We start from the raw sequence: 20898 nt of genomic DNA, 5'->3' as shown, positions 1-20898 counted from the left end.
ATAGTTAAACCACATCTGGACTGGGAAGACCCTTGATAGTTAAACCACATCTGGACTGGGAAGAGCCATAAATGAAGTATAAATACCTCTTGGGGAGCACTTTCGTTTTGGGTTTCTCCAAGTGCTAACTACTGATCAGACCTATTCTTTGCAGGAATCTAGAAGTTATGCATATGGTGCTTTTACAAGACATACTGGCTCCCATGGGGCATGTGATTTTAAACTACCCTGACTCTGGCACCTGCTGTGTGTGAGTCTTGTACCCTGACACCTGAATGGTCCCTTAAGTGGGAGGGGGCAGCCGCAGCACCTGGATGGCCACATGGAGCGCTGTCAACAGGACCATTCCTGTGGAAAAGACACACTTTCATTGCCTTGCCAGCCACCTGTGATTCCCGTCTATACCCTGAGCAAGACAGTGGCAAATGTGGCTTATACTGGTCCTCTGAGGGGGACCCTGAGTAGATGTCCCTGTGAGCACTGCACTTACTTGTGGCAAGGAGCAAGGCCAGAACTCAAACACAACTGTCTGCTTCGATATGAACACTTTCTCTTTAATTGTCAGGGCCTCAACGTTTCCTCCCCAGATAACTGTATTCTGATCCGAGACCAGTGTATCTTTGCAAACACTCGCTAGGCTATTTTTTTTCTTCTAGTACCACGTGTGAGGTCCCTAAGTTTGGTAGCTTTTAATTCATTCTGTCTGCCTGGCCTCAATGGCTGATCTAACAGTTCCCTGAATTCCATTTCCAGACGATCCCCCAGAGACTTCTATTTAAATCCAGCGATACCTCCTCGGTTCAAATCTTTACGCTGCCTTTTTAAGCCCGCAGACAATTGTGGCTTCTGCTTGGAGGCTCAAGCCAACCTCCCAGCCAATTCCCAAACAGAGATGATTACCACCTACTGAGCACAGACAGGCACCTGAGCTGTCCTTGACCAGGGATAACAGCTCTGGAGAGGCAAGGGTCTCTGGACAGCCAAGGGAGGCCCTACCCCACTGCTGAAATGATCTTGTAGAAATTTCCCCTCTCTAGGCCCTCCATAGGACACGAGTGTATTAACATAGTGACCCTAGCAGATGTCCTGTCAGAGTAACACCTGGACCCAAACAGTAGGGTGAGTCGATCCTTCCCAGTTTTCCCCTCTCTTTCTCTCCACGAAAATCTGGAGTTGGACATCACTGCAAATGCTATCATTCCTCTCAAGTCCTCCTGGAGCTTCCTGGCTAAGTCCATCTTTTTCCTCATGAGTTTGAGCATATCTCTCTTCTAGGACTTGTGAGCATCACCCGCCCCCCTGAGGCTGACAGCCCAGGAAAACAGAGTCTGTGCCACAGTCCCCTCAATCATGATGACAAGCCCAATGCTGGACAGAAGGAACAACAAAATGAACAAATGAGAGAAACAACCGGAAACGGGGGCACCCAACTCTATTCTTTGTGTGTCTCCAACCACTGAATTAATCCCATCTCATCTGTAATTTGAGGTCAGAATCCTGGTTAATGATGGGCCATGGGCAACTTCTTCATGCTTACCTCTCCCAATCATTAACTCAGATAAATAACTCGCTTCACCAGCCATGAAGTGACAAGTTCACAGTGATTCTAAATCAATGGTTCTGATGTTACTCAGACAGGACATAGTGCTGAAGGCTGTAGAACTTGGTCTCCACCCATGTCTGGCTCCTCTTTTCAACCCATGACAGGCGGGTGTGAACCAGAGGACTGAAATGACAGGGGACGAAGACCAGGGGAGGGAACCTCTGAGAATGCCCTGGTAGGGCTCCCACTAGGCAAGACCAAAGGGCAGGGGGAACACAAGCACTCATACCTCACTGTGGCTTGGTGACGGACGACCTCAGACTCACACTGCAGAAGGAGAAACTGAGGCCTGGAGAAATTCAGCATCCTGAATGAGGACACACTAGTTGGCAGAGAGCTTTTGCTCTCCAACCAAGGGCTTTCTGTGCTCTGCCAAGGTCACTGGTTGCAACTCATGCCAAAGCATCAGTAAAAAGGGCCGGTTTTGTGTGTGTGTGTGTGTGTGTGTGTGTGTGTGTGTGTGTGTGTGTGTTTTGACGACTAAGACTTTAATGTCTTATTTTTTTAAGAAGACATTGTCAAAATGTCAAAAATGTGATTTTTCACCTACACATAAGCAAACCATAAAATACTGGGCAATGAAATCAGTGATGAAAGAGCCGAAGATTCGTACGAGCAAGGATTATTCCCAATTCATCGTAAGCCTCAATTACAGCTTTGTCAGCAGCCGAACCAGGAGGAGTAGCAATGTAGGCCACACCGCTAAAGGGCCAGCTTTTAAGCAAACTATCGTGTTCTTTCAGCTTCTTAAAGTAATTTGCCTCATTTCAAAAACAGTATTTTTTGCGCAAGAGAGTGAAAACAGAAGTGGTGTCAAGTGTGTAGGGAAACTAGCCTCTCGCCCTGTGGTTGATGGGAACAGACATAAGTATAACCTTCTGGAAGCAAAATTTGGCAACGTTAAAACAGCTATAACACAAGCATACCCTTTATGCAGCAATGCCACTGAAATAGCGTACACGTACAAAAAAGAGGATGCTCACGTCAGTACTACTTATAACATCAAAAAATCAGAAGTAACCGAGATCAATGCTGTTAAAAATATTAAGGTAAATTCATGTTAACGGAGTACTCTGCAACTATTATAAAGAGAGAAAAACCTATAAAAAGGCTGGCTACAATTTGTTTATTTTAGTTAGGAGATTTAAGTCCTATACAATGTGTGCGAATGTATGTGTGCGTGTGTATGGAAGAGCTCCCATAAGAACTAAATTATTCCTTATAAAGCCCTTACAATAGTACTCAGCAAACACTAAACATTAGGAAAGATTTATCAAAATGTGATGGTATACGCATAAAGAAAGTACAGAAGAATATAAGCTACGGGATAAACAGCGGTTCATTCTGAGAGGTAGGGATTACAGAGAGTTCTTTTCTTTCAATACATTTGTGTTGCTTGACATTTTTGACAGGATGATTTGTACCATGAAAATATTAATAATGACATGTTTTCTTCAAGATGAAGAAAACCTTGTCATTCAAGAGAGAACATCTTTCATCTTTCCATTTGCCTAGAATTTAGTTTAGGAATCCTAAACATTTCAAATTCATATGATGGACCAAACACTTTAGAAATGTAGGAGATTTCTGGCAGCGCTAACCCACTCAGAAGATGTAAGTGAAGGGATAGAAGGAGAAGATATTGTCACGAATGTTGAACACGACAGATATTTCCTCTCCCTGAAAATCTGGGAGTCTTCTCTGGAGCCCGAGGGCTACCGGGAGCCAACAGAGGAAGTGAGGAGCGTTCATGCTTCCAAGCCATCCCTTGATAGGTGTTTTGAGGGGATCCTGCTCGTCACATCCCGCAGGCCAGCTGAGGCTGGGCCTTGACCCCTGCCTGAAGGAGTGAGAGGATGAAGCCAAAGAGAGACCTAACCACGCCTGTGATGACTATGGGACGACTAGCAGGTTTTCTTAAAGGCTAAGGGTCTATAGACTTTCCTCCAAACCTCACAGGCAAAATCTGAGATGTGAATCTTTGGGACAATGAATAGGTTATGTGGCCATACAGGGACATTCCTGGGTTTGATAGAACAACCATGTCCTTGGTCACCTATTACTTTTCTTCTGTTTCACATCTCAGTTGACTGTTCAGTGTAATCAGAACTAAATTTTAAAATTTGGTCATGGCAGGAGGGTATCTGCCTCTTTGGGTGTGATTTTAAGGGGACTCTCTTAGTATTTCCTCACAAAAAATTAAGTGTTCCCAGGCTCTGGAAAATTCGCCTGTTATAATGGGTGAATTTTTACTCCCCTTTATCCTTTTGAAAAAATCAGGACTCAGTGTTGAAATATTTTTCTCCTTTATTGACCGAATACTAAATTTCTCACTCTCCTTACTGTGATTAGATCAGTTCCTAGAAGGAGAATTCTGGCCCCATGGATGACATATACAACTGTGTGAATTGGTTTACCTGAGAGTGAGGTGCCAGCACACGATGCTATCAGGGCCTGCCTGACTCACAAGAAAGCTTCTAGAAGGACAGGTCATGAGATCATATCATGGACTTTAACTCACCAGAAAGCAGTCCACACCTCCCACCGCAGCACCAGCCACACTGAGTTCCAATCTATCTGCTTATTAGTGAGCCTCTCTGCAAGACTTCTCAGGATGAAGGATGCTATCTCAGGCTACCTTATGCACCCAAGAACCTGTGTTGCCTCCCACATGGCCGGGTGGTGGAGCTACTTCTCTCTGCACATACTGTATGTGGCTTGGATCTGGCTACCTCATAAGCTGCCATAGAGATCAGATTCAGTGGAGGACATAGGGTCGATGAGCAAGGAGGAGGAAGTATAAAAACCTCTGAAGGTAAAGTCGCACTGTCCCTTTACCTCAGGATGGTGGGAAAGCGCTGATATAAAATATACCCAGGTCTGCCCCACATAGGCTTTACCTAAACTCTCCAGGATGGGAAAGGGGAAACAAAAGCACCCTTTGGTGCACCTGGAACCCCAATCAGTTATTTTTAATCATTCCAAAAGCAAATCCTCAGTGGATTTTGTGAGAGTCATAGCTCACAAAATATTTTCACACTACCTCACTCGATCCTTGTCATAGACCTCCCAGGGGACAGAACAGAGCCAGAGTTCAAATCCAGGCGTCAAATCTCAATAAGAATTCCAGGGCTCAATTACAGGGAGGGCAAGTGACCCAATGTCAGTTAGCCTCCTTTACCTGCAGAACTAGGTTAATAATAGTTACCACACAGGATATTTGTGAAGATCAAGTAACACGGTGATGATCAAAGTCCCTGGCAAATACTACCTGCTCAGTAAATAAGTCTGACTTCTCTTTCTTCCTATCCCACAGTCCTTCCCTGGGGCAATGCCACCATTATAATTTGCAGCCGCCATCCTTTGACAGGCGTATGGCTCTCTGGCTGCTCTGGGCATACATGGCAGTCCGTGCCCATGACAGGAGGAGACTGGTGGCCGTCCCAGCACAGCTGGCCCGCACCTGGTGGGCTGCCTGAGTGGCCCTGCCTCTGTGGGAGGCTCTGGGACAACATTCCAGCTGTCAACCCTTCATCCTCCCCTACCTGTTCTAACCATGAGGAACTTCTCTTTCTTTTCTCAGTCTTTTGGATATTGGTCTCACATCCATCCTTCAGATGTTTTTTAAGACACTCTCTCCAGGTGATCGGAAGGACGGAATGGCCCGGCAGAGGGCTCTGGGCAGGGTGCCTCCCACATCCTCTTAGGTCCCCTCTCTTACTCAACCTGCCCATCTCCAGAGTTCAATGGGCAAGGCTTTGAGCCATTTCTTTTCTGCTTGCAGGAAAAGCATAATATTATTAATAATGGTTCTGGAACCAAGGTGTGTGGGTTCAGATCTAACTCCACCTCTCACCGTCTCTGATGTGGCTCAGCAAGTATTCAACCTCCCTTTGCCCAAGTCTCATCCCTTATAAGATGGGGATAACAACATAGCTTGTTGGGGGAGTCAAAAAACACCTTTCTATATAGATTGTGCGTGTGTGTGTGTGTGTGTGTGTGTGTGTGTGTGTGTGTTCAGTGTGTGTAAGATCAGTTCCAGAAGAATATGTAGAGGACGGTTTATATTAGCATCCTTCAGGGAGCATGCAAAGGAGAACTTTTGATATGCACTTGTACCATTTTACAAGCATATGTTATTTTTGCAATTTAAACGCACTTTTAAAAAGAACACACTTCTGAAAAGAACACATATTTGAAAAGAACACACTTAGGTATGGTTGTAGAAGAGAAAGGGAGGGGAGGCGAAGAGGGGGAACGGAGAAGAAAAATGATCTTCCTCAGGCAGAAGCCAAGGCTGGATCACAAAGCATCTTGACTGGCTAAGGCATCCTACTTCTAGTTGCAGAGTTTCCAGAGCCCTGTAGGTAAAACCTTCTGCCATATATATATCAGCCATACACAAATGTCCTTCATATTTTCTCAAATATTCTAGCTGGGGGTAGGGCAGAAACCCAGCTCCACTGAACCAAGTCAACCTGGGCTGGAAAGGTAGGTCAGGGAGGCTCTGACCTCGTTCACAGTGGGAAGGCTGACCAGACTCTTGGAGCACTTTAAGGAGTGAGAGGCAGCCCCCTTGGGTCTCAGGAGAGTAACGGGGCACGTCTAGGACAAATCCTATCAGACAGACAATGCTTCCAAGAGATCTGAATGTGTTCTGCGAAGAAGTTTATACCCCTTTGCCTGGGAGGAATGAAGGAGGGCTCTGCTTCTTACCGTAGAATCTTCTATGCTGATTCGTTTCCCCAGTGTCCCACAGGACACAGACTGGAGCAAGCAAAGGTTTGTTTCACTACCTTCTGGGCAACAGCCCCCACAACGCTACTCACCTTTCCCCCCATCCTAAAATCTCAGGGCTATGTATAGCAAAAAGTCTTATCTTCTTTTGATAAAAGTTACATCACCAGAACACAAGAATAATGCTGCATATTCTTTTATGTAGCCAAGGTATTCATTTGGCCAACCCACATGTCTTTTCGAAGGGTGAAATGCCCCTTCTATTTAACTTCCTTCATAATCACTTTTGATGGGAAAAAATCTAATCAGTTTACAAAATGCATCCTCCAAGAAGCTTGCATTTCTAGAAAACCATCTACCATATACAACATGTTCTATGAAAGTTTATTTTCAAATTATAGATGCTGTATCACTTCTCTCCATGGTCAGTTATCTTCTGGGCCCTCACTGAAACAAACACATGTATTTCTGCTAGCAACTAAAAACGTATTTCCCTCACCTTCTTAATGCCTCTGCTAACAAAGTTCCTGCCAGCCAGTATGTCCTGTAGTCCATCTTATTTACAACCCGTTCCCAACCCTGACCAAACTCACCAAAAGGAACTGGATCTGCTGTAAAGGAAGATGTCAAAAAGGATCCTCAAGAAGTTGACTTACCTTTCTCATGGCTGTTTGGTGGTGGTGGTGGAAGCGGGGAGGTGACAGGCTTGGACTTGTCATAGTTGTTAAAGCTCTGGCTGCGTCGGTTGTTAGCAGTGGCTGACCCTCCACGTGTTTTGGCTTCGCTGCCTGCAGCGGATACCCTTGCAGTGGGACCTGGAAGTCTAAAATCCAAGGGCAACAGAAGGATGGATTCAGTCTCAGGGGAATGGCAGTGTCTCAGAAGAAAGAACTGCAATCATGCAGGAGATAAATGAACCATTCAAGACATTGGGTCTGTGGAGGTTTGCCAATCAAAATATTTAGTGGAATCACTACAAACACCTAGGCTACTAATGACCGCAACAAAGTCCAACAGCAAAACTTGAGTTTGCCTTTGAGCAAAGGCAAATTCTGAAGGAAAAGTAAATGAATATGTTTGCTGATTAAAAATACAAAGTTCATCTTCCTTATTCTCTTGGATAAGTAATTTTACTTTTCATTGGGGCCAAACCATGTCAACTCTAATTCTATGAAGTGTGGAACATACAGGTCAATTAAGACTCTAAAGTGTTTACCTTATTATGTGTGCATTAATACCTACCTTTGGTTTGTCATATGTTTGTCATAATCCAGGGTTGCAGGGTCAAGAACATGATGTAATTCATAATGGTCAGAAAAAGACTTGCTAGCACTCAGAACCCAATACAACTACAATGAGAAAACTTATGGCCTGGGTGGAAACATGTGTTAAGACATGTATTCTTCCTCAACACCTGACAACTTGTCTCCATAGGCATTATTTAGAGGCTGAAGGCCAGCTTCTCTGCACAGTAGATGGATAAAATAATATGTTCTTTCTGTAAAACCAGCAGGAATCCATTAACCTAAACACACACATACATGTTCTCTTTAAATGAAATACCTCTATTGGGGTAATTTGGGAAATAAAGCTAGCAGACATCTTTGTAATACGTCTCAAGATATTATGGCCTCTTCCCCCAAGAGTTAAGGTTAAGTCTCCCCAGATCAGGAACTTGGGTTCAGAGTCTACAAAGCAGGCTGTTTCTAATCATTAAAAGTTGAAAGATGAATAAATAATGAAATAGTTCTATCTTTCAGTTAAAACCTACTTAACTGTGTTTAAAAGCCACTGGAACCTCTGCTGACTAGCATTAGATCTAGTGATAAGTCTGAACTTTCAACTCATAAAGCTTTCAACTTTCTCTTCCCATGCAAATCTGTAAGCACCAAAGAGTTCTGCAGTCTGGAAGCATTTTACATATAAGCAGGCAATCGCTTTAAACTTTTCTTGCTGGCTGAGCAAGAAAGATGGTTGTAGAATAAACAGAGAACATGAGCTAGTGTGAGAGCACTGTAAAATTTATACAGTTAAGAAGAAGGTGGCCCAATTCCCTGACTGGGAACTAGGCGAGAAGGAACAGAGTGAGTTCTCCCCAACCAAGTGGCAGAGGGAAGTGCACTTTCCTCCAAATCCTGGGAGGATTTGCCCCTCTGTTAATTTACCTCATCTTGTTTGGAGAAGATATTCACTCTATAAAGACAGGCACAGAGTGGGGTACAAAACCAGCAGAGCCTTGGTCTATATTTGAATACAAGATGTGGCCAGCACAACTGGATAAGGAGGCCTAGGAATGGGATCTTGGTACATCTTGGTTCTGCTTCGAGTACAAACAGCATCCAGTGAGGCTTCCAAGTCATTTTTAGCGGAGGACTGACAATTAATGGTAGGGATTCTGCAGGTGCAGACGTAGAGTCCTTTGGGCTGGACTCCTCTAACCCAGCTATAGTCTACAGGAGTCCTTATGCCCACAAACGGGCCTGGAAAAGCATTATAGCCTTGTTCCAAGATAATGTCACAGCAACTGTATGAAGTGGTACAGGGTAAAGGGCCATAGCATTCTACTTCAGAGGGGGCTTGCAAGGAGTAGGGAGGCAAAAAGCAACAGGAAAGGAAAAGATGTATTCCCTTCGCAGAGCTGCTGAAGAGCCCCCACTGCCCTGACCCAGGGCTGGACCACAAATTTTTCAGGGCAGTCAGGGCCATTAGAGAAAGAAGATTGATCAAAGCATCAGATGGAATGAGTATAACCTTGAATTGCGTAGGCAGTCTAGTCCTCTATGAGGCAATGTGGAATAATGGATAAAATATGGGCTTTTTCCATACACATGACAGTGGACCAGTGTTATAATCTCTCCAAGATTCATGTTCCATATCAGATAACTTTGGAATAATAATAAACTATCCAATAGGATAGTTGTTCATTTGGGATGGGGCTTAATGTCTGGCCTATTATAAGTACTTAATGCATGTGAGTTCCCCTTCTCATCCTCTCTGCTAAGCATGAATTCATAAATGAATTCGGCATTATAATAAAGGAAAGATGCTTTGGTACAAAAAACAATCAAAATAATGGGAGGAAATCGATGGATCTAGATGAAAGTATCAGAAGAGAGAGGACAAAAATCAACATAAGAAAGTCTGAGATCTACATTTTCAAAGAGGCAAGCCAGGTTTTGGCAGATGGTACTCATTTCCCTAAGAAATGTTCCAGAAGAGAAATTGCTTCATCCAACTATCTGTGATGGAGACCTTATACTTAGGGTACCTCTGAGCCATCTGTAGGCCCCAGCCCCCAGAGTGAAACATTCCTGGTCTTGGATCAACTAAGCCAGTTCTGGTTTCCCATGGGTGGTCATCATCAGATTCTCTGCACTGAGTCAGGACCTAGAGCTGCACCTCTGATGGGAGCCGCATAGCCTTCAAGTGGCTACAGGGTTGTGCCCAATTTCCTAGGACATGGAGAAGGAGCTCTTGAAGGCCTTGGAGGCTGATATGAAAAGGAATGGTCAGCACATATTTAGGCATCAAAAGCCACCCCAAAGTTCAAGCCAATTCATGTCACCTTCTACTTCCATCACTGTTACACCTTAGTCAGGACAGCTCCTTGAACTTGACCAAATGGAAAGACTAGGTAGAGACCAAGTAATTTCTTCCAAGTTTCAAAAAGTGTCTAGATGCTTTAAAACATGGGTTCTGGGGGTGCCTGGGTGGCTCAGTGGGTTAAAGCCTCTGCCTTCTGCTCAGGTCATGATCCCAGGGTCCTGGGATCGAGCCCCGCATTGGGCTCTTTGCTCAGCGGGGAGCCTGCTTCCTCCTCTCTCTCTCTGCCTGCCTCTCCACCTACTTGTGATCTCTGCCTGTCAAATAAATAATAAAATCTTTAAAAAAACAAAACAAAACAAAACAAAAACATGGGTTCTGTTGTGAATGGGCTTGAGTAATTGCTTGCTCCAAAGCAAGCCCCCCACCAACCCTCTGAAATTTTCAGCAAAGTGCACCTACCATACAAAGGCCATGAATGAACGTGTGGTGGGTAGGAAGTAAGGAAAAAGGCTTGTTTGGATCGACCCCTGAGGGAACCAAAATATTCTCTGGGATAGTGAGTCAATCCCCCTGATTTAATTCAGAGTGAATTATAAGATTTCAAATGTAGCATTTCAAAGACAAAGGTGACCATGAGGACCTAAGGTACATGAGCAATCATGGGGAAGGCACCGGGTTTTCTGAAAACTGAAGAAGAGTTTTCTATGGTCCGAATGTTTATGTTCCCCCACCCCAAATTCCTATGTGGAAATCCTAATGCCCAGTGTGATCTCATTAGGAGGTGGGCCCTGTGGGAGATGACTGGGAGATGATAATGTCATTACACAGAACCCTCAAGAATGATATTAACACCATTATAAAACATGGTGCAGAATACTAGCTGGCCTCTTCCACCCTATGAGGACAGAGTGAGAAGTCAGCCATCTGCCACCTGGAAGGTAGTGCTCACCAGAACCCAACTAGGCTGGCATCCTGATCTTGGACTTCCAGCTTTGAGAAATGTGGACAATAAATTTCTGTTGTTTATCAGCCACGGAGTCTGTGGTATTTTACTACAGCAGGCCAGACAGAAGGAGCGTTCTTATTCTTAAGGGGCTGACTGATCCCAGATGAATGACATCTAGATTACATATGTATTGATAAAAGAATATACAAAGGTCAGAAGTAATTCAGAGAAGGAAAATGATAATCTTGGAAGTTGGTGGGTTGGCCAGGGAAGGTTCCAAATAGATGGCACCCCAGAGGAAGATGTGGCACATGGAATAGAAATGTGAGTGGAGGGCAAGAGGGTACGGAGTCAGGATGAAAGGCAGAGGTCTCCTGAAGAGGAAGGAAGGGCTGATGTGTACTGGGGAGTGGGGGATAGGTTGGGAGGAAGTGAGGCTGGAGAAACAGGCAGGGCACCAGTAGAGAAGTCCTTGTGTGCCACAATATGAATCTGGACATTGTCCTGGCCTCCAGCAGTGAGGCATTTGTTAGGGAGGCTGGGAGCAGAGCTAGAGCAGAAAAGGAGAGTATCCTCTGGTTCACAGTAACACAGACCCAGCTCACATTCCCAAGTTCATTACTGTTAACATCTTCAAGCATCACCAGAACTGCTATCAAGTCCCAGCCTGGAAACAGTTGCTACCTGTATGTAAGCATCCCTCTTCTCAGGAGAATTGGGTCTCGCTCATGTGGACCAGCAGCGAGAGGGGAGCATGTCAAGTCAATCCTGCATCATTTATGGTGCCAGAATGTTCCAAGGACTCCTTTGCCAGAACAACTCTACTTCCTAAGATCATTCCATGTTCCAAACATAGTTACAAAATGACAGAGGGCACAGATGGGTTCTTTGAAACATACACATGTTGCTTTTCCAAAAAAAAAAAAAAAAAAGTAAATTTAAAGGAAGTGGTGTTAAAAAGAGGCAGAAGAGAAACCCCACTGCTGTTGGAGCCATGGCTGATTTCGTCAACATGTTCAGAGCCAAGCAGGCAGGGTGGTAAGTAGTCATTGCTGGCACATAACCTGTGAGTGCATCCCAGCTCCACACGCTGTGCACGCTGATGGGAAGAAAGGCCTTCTTCCCTGCAAAGCCTCTTGAAATGGAGAAGATGGCCCTCCCAGGAAGGATGGCAGCTCGTGCGCACATGTTTGGGATCTCAGGTGGAAGGTGTGATCAGAGATGCTTTTTTTTAGCCAGAGGAGATCATTAAATGCTAAATCTCTCATCTCCATGGCCTCTGCTTTTCAGCAGCTAGACAAAGAGGACAGAAGCATGAGCCCCACCGCTTCCTCGCCATAAGGTGGTCATGTAGATCAACTCCGTGGCGCTCTGCTAGAGGTTCTAGTTGTTCTGGCCCAGATGAACCCGAAACACCAACGTCACTGCATCTGCTGGTTATGGTGCACTCATTATGGGCCAGACATAAAAGGGTTGGGATGAGTTTACTTGATCCACATCACACTGAATGAGGCAGTGAGGAAACACGGGCTCCTGGAGAATAAATCATCTGCCCAGGTGACGTGGTGAATGGTGAAGAGGGGCTTTCAGGAGGTTTGACTAGCCGCACTCACAGCCGCCAAGCCTCCATGTCTCTGCAGATGGACTATTCCTATGAACCTGGCACCGCCGGTCTTGCCAAGGCACAATAATCGTAGTCGAAGGCAGAAATTTATGGAAAACCTCCATCCCTGTGCTGATTCCCCCATAAGCCTCTTCCCTGCATCCAGACTCCTGGGTGTGGCTTCCCACCCTGTTGGATACCCCTGGTGTCTCTCGAGGTGTTTGACTCCGCCAGGTGTTCCAGCAATGTCTGCACTTGAGTGAGATCTACTTCCTGAGCTCTGGGAGAGGTGCCTTGCTCCATCAGCAGGCGTGAGGCTATTTCTTTTGGCTGCTAACATTACGGCTTCATTTGGTGATGCCTGGATCAGCTAAAATGCTTATCAGAATTGTGTTCAAGGCTGGGGGGCGGGGCAGGGTGGGGGATAAGGGAGGGCAAGGAGGATTATTAGGCAAATAATGAAACAAAGAACATCCTTTCATTAGCCTCATCAGAGACAAAAATGTATCCAAAAGAAACTCTAGGTGGGGGGATGTGACCCTGAAAGAAAGCCAGACCTTGGCTTTCAGTCAGCTTGGAAGCCATATACCCAGCACACCCTGGGGGAGGGGCAGACACAGCCTCACCCTTCAGTCCTTCCTCTCTTCCCACTGCCTCCTTTCACCATCCGGGACTGATAACAAATCATCCCGCGGTGGCCATGTGCCTCAAGCAGATATTTCCCCAGCAAGCTCCTGTTTGCTTTATCTTCTAGAACAGAGCACAGCGTGGGAACAAACACTGGATTTCAGGTTCCCTCCAAGCTCATTCCCCTCCTTTCCTTTTGTCCGTGAAAGAATTTCAATCTACAGTGGAACTGGAGGATAGGAAATGGAGCATCTCATGCACACGCCCTCAAAAGAACGGCACTTAAGAACGGGGAGGCTCATTTCCCATAAATGTCTGATTTACGGATTATGGAAACATCTCCTGACCGATGCACATCTGCCAGAATTCCTCTCCATCCTTAAACTGATGAACATACTGCTTGGACTCTGGCTGGACCCTCACATGTCCCCTTGCACTCCTGGTCCATCAATACAGCACACCTCAGGGGTGCCTGGGTGGTTCAGTGGGTTAAGCCTCTGCTTCCGCTTAGGTCATGGTCTCAGGGTCCTGGGATCCAGCCCCACACTGGGCTCTCTGCTCAGTGGGGAGCCTGCTTCCCTTTCTCTCTGCTGGTCTCTCTGCCTACTTGTGATTTCTCTCTCTCTCTCTCTGTGTCAAATAAATAAATAAATAAATAAATAAATATCTATCTTTAAAAAAAAATACAGCACACCCCAAATCCTCAATAGACTCACTTGCTTCTTGCTCTGGCATGTGTTTCCCAAATTGCAATTCCTCTGCTATTCCCAAATAAACTCAATTTGAGTTTGGTAATTTGAGCTTGCCTCAGTTTACCTCCTTATTTAGGTCGACACCTATGTAGGTACATCTGCATCACACTCAAAAGCTGGGAACCCCATTTGCCAGGGCAGTCGGTGTCCAAGTTGGACCCTGTGTTACTTTTCAGGGAAAGCAGGCACTCTCTAGTATGCTGTTATGACCTGGGTGTTTATGTCCTCCTCATTCCTGCCCCAATTCATGTGTCATAACCCTAAACCCCGGGTGATGGTATCTGGAAATGGGGCTCACGGGAGGGAATTAGGTCATGAGGTTAAAGACTTCATGATGGGATTGGTGCTTTAGAACAAGAGTATGAATGGGGCTTGCTTCCTCTCGTGCTGCTCTCTATGTGTGGACACAGCAAGAACACGGCTACTGAAAACCAGGAACAGGGCTCTCATTAGAACCTGACTGAATGTCGTCCTGACCTGGAACTTCCCAGCCTCCAGAACTGTAAGGAAAACATTTCTGCTGTTTAAGTCACCCAGTTTACGGTGATTTGTTCTAGCACCCCAAACTGACAAAGACACAAGATTATGAGAAGCACTGATGAATGTGGGTGCCCTCCTGTCCCCAGGAAACAAGTCAGTGTAGTATCTGGACTTGGTCTACAGAGAGGTCACTGCCCTGTGGCTTCTTGCCAACAGCCAGGCAGATCCCCAAGTTGGGTCTCCCGATGTGTAACCCTTTAGAAAAGGAAAAAAAGGCTCTGGCTAGAAAAGGGACCTAGAGGTTGACGGAGTGGGGCAGCAGGCTGACATTCAGAACGTATTTGCCACACAAATACAGATACAAATGTAGTGAGGGTTTCCCTTTAGCTTTAAGTGAGAATTCAATGAAAAGTAAATGAAGCAATTCCACCCCAGCATTGGGTTCTGTTGGGATCTTACAAGTGGAGGCAAAAGACGGAGGGTAATGTCTGAAATCAAAGATTTTTAAAAGCAGCCTTGACAACCCCCTAAGTACCAGATTTCGGGGGAGGAGAAAGAGAGGAGTATAACACAGTGGTTAAGGTGAGGGTTCTAGATTAAGATACCTGGGCTCAAATCCTGCTTTTATGTACTTTCTGTGTCGCCTTGGGTAACTTACCTAACTTCCTCGATTTTAATTTTCTCATCTGTAAAATGGGGACAATACCATGACCCGCCATATGAAGACTGACGTGAGGATTCAATAAGAGAATGCATTCAAACTGGTGCATAACGAACATTCAAAAATGTTAGTTCTTGCTACGTTTAAAAGAACAGTGGATCCCAAAGACATGACCGGCAATTTCCCGTACCCTGGAACGGGTCCCTCCTACGAGGCCGTAGATGCAAAACTCTGTGTCAAGAGAACTAGTGAGTGGGCAAGGCTGGTTTTTATTTTTAGGAGACTGAGGCAAATGAGACAGAGCTGCCTTGCTGCTTTGTCTCCTCCCACCAGTGGGAGTCATGCTTCCATTCTCTAGAATTCAAAAGAAAACCAATCCCACATTAGTAATTTTAGCAATAACAGCAACAATAAAAAGCACCACACACACACAAAAGGGATGCAGGTGAGGTGGGATCAGGGCCAGGCCAGAGCAGGGAGCCAAGCTCATCATAAAACAACTACAAAATCCACCTAGAAACTTACCTCTCCCTAAATCAGAAAGGGTTTTGATGAGCGAACAATCAAAGGCCAACTCAAAGAAATGCAGAAGCAGTATGTACAGCTTCATCTCACACAGGCTCTGACACACACATAGATACTCCTTTTCAATGATGTCTCCCCCCCCCCCCCGCCCCGCCCCGCCCCAGACACTCAAAACTCTCCAACATTGGGTCATTAGCCAAAGCGTGTTTGGTTTGCTCAAACCGCAAACATGGAACAGGGAGAGGGACTGAAAGGAAACTTAGCCAGAGCAAAGGGATCAATGAGTTGGGTTGAAACCATGCTTTGCAGGACACAGAAAAATCTAACCTAGAAATCTTTTTCTGACCCAGAGTGAAGCGGATGATTTTGCTTTGAGAGGAGTCCTTGGATGACGCACTGCATGATGGGAAAGAAAAACAGTAGAAGAGATGAGTGAGGGGAGGGAAGATACGTTAGACACACACACCACTAACTGGAGTAGGGAACAGTGGGGACGGCTGGTTCGCCCTCTGCCCACTTTCCCTACAATACACAGCCTTCCTTCTGGCTCTAACGCTTCTGATGTGACAAAATGCCAATGTGAAGAAATTACTATCAAGATTATCTAAGATCTTCTGTGATTTCTTTTTTCTTTCTTTTTTTTTTTTTTAAAATGCCAAATATCTTTTCTGCTACTTGGGACATAAGGCTTCTTCTTCCCTTCAGAAGACACCGAAGTGAGGGGTGTCTGACAAGTAAACAAACTTTATACTTTTCTAAGAGTATCTAAATGTTTTTGTTTCACATACTTGCTCTACCAGCGTGTTTTTCAGGTAAATGTGCCATAAAATGTTGACCCAAAACAAGGGTGTAGATGTTTGCAAGTTTTGCTGCTCTTGGGAAGATTCACTCTGAGTGGTATAGAAATGCTCATTTAAGGGGCGTCTGGGTGGTGCAGTTGGTTAAGCATCTGACTCTTGGCTTCAGCTCAGGTTGTGATCTCAGGATCATGGGATCAAGACCTACATCAGATTCCATGCTCAGCTCCGAAACTGCTTAAGATTCTCTCTTTCCTTCTCCTTCTGCCCCTCCCCACTGAGCCTGCTTTCTCTCTCAAATAAATAAGTAAATCTCTCTCTCTCTCTCTCTCTCTTTTTTTTATAAAGAAATGTTCGTTTAAAGACTTCTGAACTTGCTAAGTTCTAGGGTTTGGATGAAAAATCTGTACATGTCGGGGTGCCTAGGTGGCTCAGTGGGTTAAGCCTCTGCCTTTGGCTCAGGTCATGATCTCAGGGTCCTGGGGTGAAGCCGCGCATTGGGCTCTTTGCTCAGTGGGGAGCCAGCCTGCTTCTCTCTCTCTCTCTCTGGCTGCCTCTTTGCCTACTTGTAATCTTTCTCTGTCAAATAAATAAATAAAATCTTTAAAAAAAATCTGTACATGTGAGGAAACTTGATTGAGTTTAATAGAAAGGTAAACTTACTGCCTTATAAAAGTTAGAAATATTTATCTTTCTTGTATCCATACACCCTATACCATGTTCATCCTATACCGACCTGTGTATCTCAACACATATTCTTTGGAACACTATGCAGCAGTCTCAGGTGAGAAAGACAATGTTGGTGTTACTAGACTCTGGAAGTAAAGGAAGAGAGAAGAGAGAATACAGAAGAAGAAAAGAAATGAAGCAATTACCAGGATTTTTCCTGACCAGTTGAATATTAGTAATACATATGGTAGACATAGATGGAAAGGAAAATGAGTCTTGGGGACTGGGCTCCTCTCCTGGACTCTGCACTGGCAAGGAATTTCAGGAGCTAAAATGTGGATCAAGTTCTTGGCCTCACATGGATGAATGAGAAGAGCTGAAGCGAAGAGGTAAACGTGAGTCTCCATTGGGCCATCATGGAGGAGTTGCTCGGATTCCCTCATGCCAGCAGCTCAAATTGCCTTTGCCAGCTTCCACGACTCCTTTCTTAACAAATTTCATGGAAAAGCTGCCAGGTTTTAGCATTTCCTATCCCAAGAGGTGCAGTGTTTAGGCATGTTTGTATCTGGCACAGTTCTAACAGGGGACTGGAACTTGGCGTTCCGGGCTTGCGCCAACATTTGTCACCAATGATCAAGCGTCCGAACCATTACCCTTGGGGCTCTGGTTACCAAAGACAAAATGTGGGATAGAAATACAGTGGAACTAAGCCAGTGTTGCCATTTTACTATTCTTAAATTTATAGCCAGAGCGTAAGCATGGGATATTAGATCCCTAGAACTTGAGGATATGATCATCCTTTGGAAGTAAAATTAGAATCAGTATATAATGTGGGAAACCATTCACCTGTGGAACTAACCCAATCTGGGCCAGATAAAGGATGAGGGAGGACACAGAGCTACTCCAAAGGCCAATCCATGTCATCACAGTACTGAGTCAGGGGGCCATGATGGTTAAGAATCACTCTGGAATAAATGGATCCTGGCTTAAGTAAGTTTGGCTCTTCTTTAGGTAAAGCCTTTATTAACAGTAGAGTGTTTCTTCTTACTGGGAGATGGGTGTCCTGACTGGAACATCTGGTTTTCTTAAGAAAACATACGCCTTCCACTGGAGTGGGTGCCTCGGGCTAGCCTAGCTTAGTGACACAAGCCCGGCGTTGCTCAACTTCCTTGTATGCAGTGAGAAGATCTATGAAGTAAGTTCTGAGGCTAAGTTGGAGGAATGCTTTCTACCGCCCCTTCTGAAGATTCACAGTGCACACGTGCTCTTCTCTCAGGCTCCCTCGCCTCCATAAATAGCACCATTTACCACTGCTCACGTCAGGAATCTAGGCTTTATCTGTGATGCTCTCCCTCACTCCAGCCTGTCCATCGATTTACAGCCCTGTTGGCTCACCTCGTGAAGTGGTCCATCAACAGATCTGCTCCACCCCTTGGTCCAAGCACCATCCCCTGGAGGACTACAGGAGCCTCTTACCTGGGGTCCTTCCTTCCATCTCTAGGCTTCCTAGTCTTATTATCCAGAGAGGAGCTAAGAAGATTTTTTTAACTCTAAATCAGATGAAGTCTCTCTTCTGCTCAAGAACCCCCAGTGGCTTCCTGCTACCTATAAAATGAAATGCAAACTCTTTCCCCAGTTTAGCTAGCACTCTGTGATTGGACCTCAGGGTCACGGCACTAGGCTACTGCAGGGACCACCAGTCATACTATCTTCCATGTAGATGGAGGCTTTGCTTTGCTCGTCACATTGTCCAACTCTCCTCACCCACTGAGCTCCAGCCACACCAGCCTTCTTTCTGGTCCTCCAACCTGTCACGCTGTCTCTTACACCACAGGGCCTTTGTACCAGCTGCAACCTCTGGCTGATCTATTCTACACCTAAACTTCACATGGCTTGCTCCATGTCATCCCTATCTCTACTCTGGTGTCATATTCCCAGAGAGAATCTCCTAGCAGTCCAACCTAAATTATCAACCTAATCCTTCTGAATCCCATCCTCTTATTGTAGTAGCACTATCTGATAGTTCTCTTCCCTATTTTCCTGCCTCCTCCAGGAAAATCCAAAGAGTAGGCACATTAGTGGTCTCATTCATCTTTGAACCCCAAGTGCCTAGAACAGTGCCTGGCACACAGAAGGCATCCAAACACTAACTAAACAAATGAATGCATTTTTGGCAGATTCAAGGAGCTGAGTAGACCCGTAGTAACAGTTCTAACAACTCAACCCAGATTATTTACCAACTTTTCCCCTTATGGAGCCCTTCTCCTGCAAGTTACCATCCAGGGAATAAGCACCCTGTAGAATACAGTGTGGGCAATGAGATCCTGGTCATTCAATCACCCAGGGCCATCAGGGACCTCTGATCAGAGGATGGCTCGCACTCAGGTGGTTCTTCAGGTCAGGTGCAGGGGCTCGCTGCCTGGCTCTCTGTTCCTCATTACTAGTCCAGGCATTTCTGCTTGCCTATAAATTTCCATAATGTAAATTGGATATAATTAGATAATTAATGAGGGGATTTATAACACATCCATCACTGCTGGTTTTAACACCATCACAAGTGGGAAGTAGCACTTCTCAGGGGAAGGAAAAAGCGGTAAACATCTATAAGGCACCTGTTTTGTCTGGAACTGTTCTGTGCTTTGTCCAACTATGACAGGCTGCTGAGGGTACAAACGTGTGCAAGAAACCCTATAGTTATGAACACTGGTGCTTTGGGGGGACTGGAAAGCAAAAGTCATTACTCTGCAGCACATGTTAAGTGAAACCAAGCAATCAATTTAATTAGTGACATTTAGATGATTTGCTAACTAAAGGTTTACAGCTTTAAACAATTACTGTGGACTTTTCTCTAGAATTTTACTGTAAGTCAAAAATCTTCTAGCTCCAAATCCCCGTTCTTCCCCGTCCGCCATTAAAACAAATGTTCTACAAGGCGATCTTCTGCAGAGTCGTTGAGGAGTGCAACTTTTCCCAGTGTAACCCAGTAGGTGGTAAGCACCCTGACCCTGTGCTTGCATATCATCCTACACCGAGAGCTCCACTGGCAGGCATCAGCCCCCGGGGAACGTGAGCAACACTCACACCCTAATCTTACAAAACAGAGGACCACAGCTGAGGCCGCTAACCACTCTCGCAAGGTTAACAAAACCCAGTCCCTGGCCCTCTCTGGGAAGGCGGCTGCCCCCTTCCTTGCTAAGCATTGCCCATCTTTCTTCTGTGCTCTAGATATTTCTCTTCTGGTGCAGCAGAGGCATCTACAGAAGGAATTCTGCCTCCACTAAGCAGAATGAGTCACGCATAGAACACCGAACACCCAGCTTACAGGCAAACATGCAAAACCAGTCTGAAGTCTATTTTCGGGGCTGTTCATTGCCTAGGAGCATGTGCAACACAGGCCAGAGCTAGGCAAGAGCAGCTCATTAGCTCTGGCTGCTGGCCAGTCCGACCTCTAAAAGTGCACATCTCCGCCAGGCACAGGAGGCAGCCCCGCCACATCCGGTCCAAGGTCAGGCTAATCCCCCCCACTACCAGTAGTCTTCAGCACAGAAGGGGCCCAAAGGAGAACATTCCCGGCCTCAGCTGCAGTGGGGCGGGGGGGTGGGGGTGGGAGAGGGTGGGGGAAGGGCGCCCTGGGGACCATGGAGTCACAGGGCAGCGGGGAGCCCCCACCTGGACTGCATCTCGGCTTGCGCTTTTGACTGCTGATGTGTCGCCGGCTGGAGAGGCTGGCCTGGGGCTTGGGGGGTGGCCGGCCCCTGTAGCTGAGGGCTGCCAGTCTGGCACTGGGAGGGGGCCCCGGCCGCCTGGGCCACGGCGGGCGGTGGCGGCGCAGAGAGATGCTGCTTCTGGGGCTGCTGCTGCTGCTGCTTGTAGCGGGAGAGGCTGAAGAAGAGGCCTAGGATGGCCTTGAGGTTGCCATTCCTGATTTCTGCAAGATAAGAAGAAAGAGATG

The 20898-nt window shown here is 45.8% G+C and overlaps 1 protein-coding gene across 11 annotated transcripts in view; it reads right to left on the bottom strand.

Moving 5' to 3' along the window:
* Positions 1 to 20898, bottom strand: part of NAV2 (neuron navigator 2) — a 397127-nt gene that overhangs the window by 205109 nt on the left and 171120 nt on the right. For 8 of the 11 annotated variants that reach the window (XM_032357750.1, XM_032357752.1, XM_032357753.1 and 5 more), the window contains exons 5-7: positions 20616 to 20874; positions 15808 to 15876; positions 6997 to 7163 (exon numbers count right to left, since the gene is read on the bottom strand). In XM_032357750.1, coding sequence (XP_032213641.1) covers positions 6997 to 7163; positions 15808 to 15876; positions 20616 to 20874 — 495 coding nt within the window. The remainder of the gene's footprint in view (positions 1 to 6996; positions 7164 to 15807; positions 15877 to 20615; positions 20875 to 20898) is intronic. The other 3 variants (XM_032357754.1, XM_032357755.1, XM_032357757.1) reach the window with 1 other exon arrangement.

Source organism: Mustela erminea, chromosome 9 (genome assembly GCF_009829155.1).
Source record: "Mustela erminea isolate mMusErm1 chromosome 9, mMusErm1.Pri, whole genome shotgun sequence".
NCBI lineage: Eukaryota > Metazoa > Chordata > Mammalia > Carnivora > Mustelidae > Mustela > Mustela erminea.
Note: the sequence above shows the minus strand (reverse complement) of the source record. Positions and strands in the feature narration are given on the sequence as shown.